Source organism: Egretta garzetta, unplaced genomic scaffold (assembly GCF_000687185.1).
Source record: "Egretta garzetta isolate BGI_Z169 unplaced genomic scaffold, ASM68718v1 scaffold828, whole genome shotgun sequence".
Lineage (NCBI taxonomy): Eukaryota > Metazoa > Chordata > Aves > Pelecaniformes > Ardeidae > Egretta > Egretta garzetta.
Genome location: NW_009260636.1, coordinates 255647 through 260890, shown reverse-complemented (window position 1 = coordinate 260890; position 5244 = coordinate 255647). Strand labels below are relative to the sequence as shown.

The 5244-nt window shown below is 39.9% G+C and overlaps 1 protein-coding gene across 3 annotated transcripts in view; it reads left to right on the top strand.

The window, feature by feature from the left end:
• The window catches only part of DNAL1 (dynein axonemal light chain 1), a 22561-nt gene that overhangs the window by 11912 nt on the left and 5405 nt on the right, over window positions 1-5244 (top strand). For all 3 annotated transcript variants that reach the window (XM_035900967.1, XM_035900968.1, XM_035900966.1), the window contains exon 4: window positions 2482-2520. In XM_035900967.1, the coding sequence (XP_035756860.1) occupies window positions 2482-2520 (39 nt within the window). The remainder of the gene's footprint in view (window positions 1-2481; window positions 2521-5244) is intronic.

Sequence of the window (5244 nt, the reverse complement as noted above, 5' to 3'; positions counted from 1 at the left end):
CTCCAAGGCTGGGGTTCCTCTGAGCTGGTCGTTAGCGCCGGGCAGCCCGGGCACGGCATAAGCTGGCCAGCAGGCAGCCCGCGCTCGGGGCGTTGGCTGAGGCGGGGAGTTGTGGCCTGTTACTGTGCCTTGGAAAAGGGGGGTTCAGGGATAGATCAAAGTACTGGGGAGTCTGGGATGCCATCCTACACAAACCTGAGTTAGTACGTGTTTTTAAGGTAGCAGCGTCTGCGATTGCCACAGCGATTAGCCTGGTATCCGTTGCTGTGCAATTCTGATTTGCTCTATTTAACATGTAAAGGCTTGCAAATGAAGGCAAAGTGTCACTGTTTTGCTTGGGGGTCTAAATTTTGTAAAGAGTCTGTGTCCAGCAATGATGTTTTTGGGGGAAAAATATTTTCTTTTGTTACAACTTTTATATGGACAGGGATGGGGTTTTTTTTCCCCTTAAGGTATAGTGTTTCTTGTCCCTGCCATGTTGATGGTGACTCTTCAGGGTGACAATTTCAGCTATTGATCACTTGGCATTTTGAATATTTTAAGTCATATGACTGACTTTAGTCTAAATACCTGCAGGAAATTGTTCAATATGCAGGTAGAGGAAGTCTGAAAATAGGCTTCTCAGAGGGAGGTTTCCCTTAAGTAACCACCTTTGGCAGAAGATGCTATGATTTACCTACAGAAACTTCAAGTGCACTTGAAAGAACAAAACAAAATCCCTGATACATTTTGTCTTGATAACCTCCTATGTTGATTTTCATATTTCCACTAGACTAGGTACTACAACAGGCGAAATAAGTCAGCAGAGGTCAGGGAAGAAGCTGCTCCTTGTGCTCACATGGATCACTAGCTTCAAAGTCCAATTTGGTTTTAGGTGCGAGTTTGAAACAGAAGTAGGCACTGGTCACATAAATCTGTTTCTGTCTTCAGCATGAGTGACTGAGATTATGTACCTGAATGCTGTAATGATTGGCTACCATAATTGTGAAAAATGCAATGAAGTTCCCATCCAAAAAACCTGATTAACTGGAAGCCAGTTGTTTTTGCTGGCACCCTGGTAGCTGTTAATCGGGTTTCATGAGGCTGTTGGAGTGGGAACTAGGGCCACGATCTTCTGAACAGGAGGAGGTCACACAGGTGTTTGTCTGCAGTAGACACTGAGGAGATACTGCTGTGGCACAAGTTTGCCAGGTCATCTGCAATGGGACTTAGTGTAGCTATCACACGGTATAGACAAGATTAAAATGCATGCCCGTCAGAGGGCCAGAAGCAGTTGGAACATCGGAGGTTGCTCAGCGATACATGTCTAAATGAAGGTATATATTGATGTTTGAGCTGCATGTGCAGGCTGGGTGTATTGCTGGGACATAGGCTGTTGCTGGGTGTTTAGTGGCTGTAGCTGTTCTTTTATATGCAGCTGCCTCAACTGTTGCCTTTCACTGTTGTGTCCAGAGTTTCCAGGGGTCTGGGGTAAAGTACCCAACACTAAAGCTCTGTGACCAAGGCGATTGCCTGTAAGATTTCGTGTGGAAGTTAGTGCGTTGTTTTTAACTTCTACAGTCCTTTTTTTGATATCTGATTACCCGAAAGGCTGATTCTATCCACCTATGGTAGCGCTACACTGAAGAGCAATAGAGATGCCCAAACTAGAGTCCTCTTGTTTCTGTAGAAAGAAGGTTATTGATCACTTTTTGTGAAAGATTGGTGTCTGGAACCTTTTTATCGAAAAGATGTCTTGGAATATGTTTAATGTTTCTCTATACACTACTGTTTTGCATATCGTCATGTGGTTCTGATAAAACTCTGATGTGAGGCAGAAAAGTTGGAGTTAGTGACAACAGAAAGTTGGTCAGTGGGTCAATCCTTAAAAAGCCTTCTACAGCAGCTCTCGGACTTTTCCAAACAGAGTAATACATGTTTTCACATAGCATGATGTGACTCTGCACAAAACGATTGAAGAAAAACAAATATAAACAATCCAGATTGCTCTTGATTTTTGGCAAGATGTACCTTATTTTCCTTAGTGAATCTTAAGAGGTTGTATCATTCTGTTTACTCACAGACTTGCTTTCAGACAGTCAGCTGCAGACAATAATAGACAGTGTGGGGGTTTAAGAGCATTAGACCACATTTTTCAGTGCAGTAACTTCTTATGTCTTTGAATTGAGTTAATTTCACCATCAAAGCCTAACAAGCAGCATCCCAAACCCATGCGCCACATGGGGCAGAGATTAAGAACAGGATGATAATGTCCTTGCATGAAGCCAACTGATTGCTTCTGAAAATGCTACCAAGTACCACAGGAAGTAAAATGATGATAAACTGAGGGGTTCTCAGCTGGAGGAAGAGAATAGAGGGAGGTGGTAGAAGGCAGACAAGCAGGATAGGGAGAGAGAAGGGAGGGGAGATAGATAGGTTTGCAGTGAACAAGCCAACTAAAAATTTGCAATGAATATTCATTTCAATTTGTTTCATTTTTAGGCAAAAGCAACAACTATCAAAGAAGCTCTAGCCAAATGGGTAAGTACTAGAACAGTATCTAGCCGCTTTGCATTACTCCATGGCATGGGTTTTGACTGTATTCAGCTAAACTTATTTTTCGAACTTATTGTAAGAAATATGTCTGCTTGAAACATCTGCTATAAGGAGTTTCACAAAGTAAAAATGTTATTATTATTATTGAAATAGAATGCATTCTGTTGGACTTTGTGTGTTCTTGTTCAGTTGATATGACTGGTAAAGATGAGTCTGTTTTGCTTTCCTGCCTTGTTCTGCTGAATACGCATTGACAGAAGGCCTGAAGCTACAAAGAGATTTAAGGGTGGGGCTGTCTTATGTTTTAATTATGCTCTGTTCATTTTACCTGAGTGTAGTCCTTCCCACGGAATAAACAAGTATGAAATTCTCACTGTACTGAAGTCAGTGAAACTTCTACTACTGTCTTGTAATATATGGTCCCTCATGTTGTGCAAAGCAAAGAATGAGTTTCTTGCTTGTTTTTCTTCTTAAAGTACTGTGTTGATACAGACAGTCATTTGGGGTGGTGACTGACCTGGTCTTGGAGCCTTCTAGAAAGCTGTTTGTTGGCAAGGATGCAGATGTCACTTCAAATTATGATCTAGGATGCTCTGGGGTCAGGTTCACAGTCCAGTAAAACCAGTGAGAATCTTTCCTCAGTCTCGGTGAATTTTAGTTTAGGGCACAGATGTGCTGTTTGGTATGCATGCACTCTCCTGCTAATTCAGGCCAGCTGCTAGAGCAAGATCTTATATTTATAAATGTTTTGGTCTCTAGAAGATCTGGATGTGAGGCAGTGTGGGCAGGTACAGTTGAAAGCCAGAAGATCTGTACTATCAGCTCAAGGTACTAGCCTGTAGCTGAAGACTGCTTCCTTTTTTTTAAATTTTGTCATCATTTAGTACCTTCACTGTTTCAGGGTTTTTTTTCAGCTATGTTGGTATATCCCACAAACTTCAGTCCTGCTCTCCTAATGACTAGACTGCAACAACTTGCGGACTTTAGTATTACTAGAGGTGTGAACTGAGTATTAAAAAATTTTGCTTTTTCTCCCTCTCTTTTTCTGCCCTCCAAAACCTCAACTGCATGTTTCCTATTAAAGATTATTTTCCGTTTGCTCCTCTGTCACACATCTCTTGGAGAGAATAGACCTGTGTCAGTGAGTTTCCATAAATGTTAGTCATGAAGTACTGAATTGGGGGTGGGTCTAAATCTTCCTTTTACTACTCCTAATCTGAGTCCATGTGACTTGTAAACTTGGATCTGGTGGTGGTTTGCATTCCAGATGTTTTTCTCCTCTTTGACATGAAGGTTTACCTATGCCCTACAGTCAGGGTGACCTTAGTTAAATCAAAGCAACTTTAGCTTAACAAACATGTAACCTGTTCTTAAAAAAGTGTCTGTCTACTTGTGGTTTCTCTCTGGTTTATTGTGGTCATTTGGCTGACCTTTCTTCCAGAAGTGTGCAGCAATCAGGATTTATTTTCTTCCTGCAAGTCCTCACTGCTGGGCACAATCTGTGTTGGAAGCTTCCTCCCTTTTATGTTTTTAAGAAAAAATGTGGTTTTATTTGTTGGTATAAATCAATAATTATAAACTGAGTTGTTCTTAGAAAATGTGAAACTTCCATTTTCTTTATGTTGAATGTGTTCAAATTAAGTCACTGTCTATTCTAGCAAAACATCTGACAGGCTTTTTTGCTAAACTGCTAATTACGAGTAAAAATATTATCACACTGAATTTGGACAGAAACTGGAATATAAGTAAATGCACAAGGCAACATGCTAATTTTTTATAAAATTAAGTTGCCTGACGTATTTTGGGTACACAAGAGAGAAAATAATGTTCTCAAAACCTGATCTTGTGCTGTAAGATTCTTAAAGACTTCTGGGATGCAATTAATTTCATTACAAAGTAGCCATATAAACCAGGCCAGACCTCATCTATCTCATTTTTCAGTCGCTGCATAAACATGGGGGAGAAAACAAGAGTCCTTGTTTTGAGCGCGATGAGTAGATTTCTCCTTTGTTAATGGACCTCCAGTCCTCTGACTGAACATAGAGTGAATTGACAAAATGCTCCCTTTGTGCTGTCAGGGAGGCAGTGCTCAAAGCTGGTGGTACTACCTAAAAAGATACTTGTTCCAAGTGTTTAGTCAATAATTGCCATCACTTCAGAATTTTAGAAGATTTAATAGAGTGTATTTTTTAATAAACCCAAATGCTGAAGTTATGACCATTTTTCTAAAGCTTTGAACTTTACGAAGTATTTAATCTAGAAAATTATCAATCTAGATTGTAAATAGGAAATTTGTCTTTTGCTGTATTCTCTAAAATGTGAAATCTTCCCCTATTCTTTTTTGTAATGGCTAGTTAGAATTCCTTTTTTTTAGTTTCTTAACTCTCTGAATCTGTTGAGGTTTTCCCCCAAAACGCACTCCCCCATTTTTAGTTTGTGTTACGAGTTAGGTGTGAATTCTGAGTTTTCTGGATAAAGTGGAAAGGAGGTTTTTCTGTTGTAGCTTTTAAGAATCGTCTTTTGCTACAGATTGGCCCTAGTTGAGGCTCCGATACATCAGTCTCCATGGAAATACCTTCATTTCAAATTTTAAACCTCCATCTATTCTCCGTTTCTTTACAGCAGAGGACCCATTAGTTAAATTCATTGAGTGTAACACAACTTTTAAAAAAAAAAAAGTGTATGTAATGTGTAAGTTCTTTTAATACC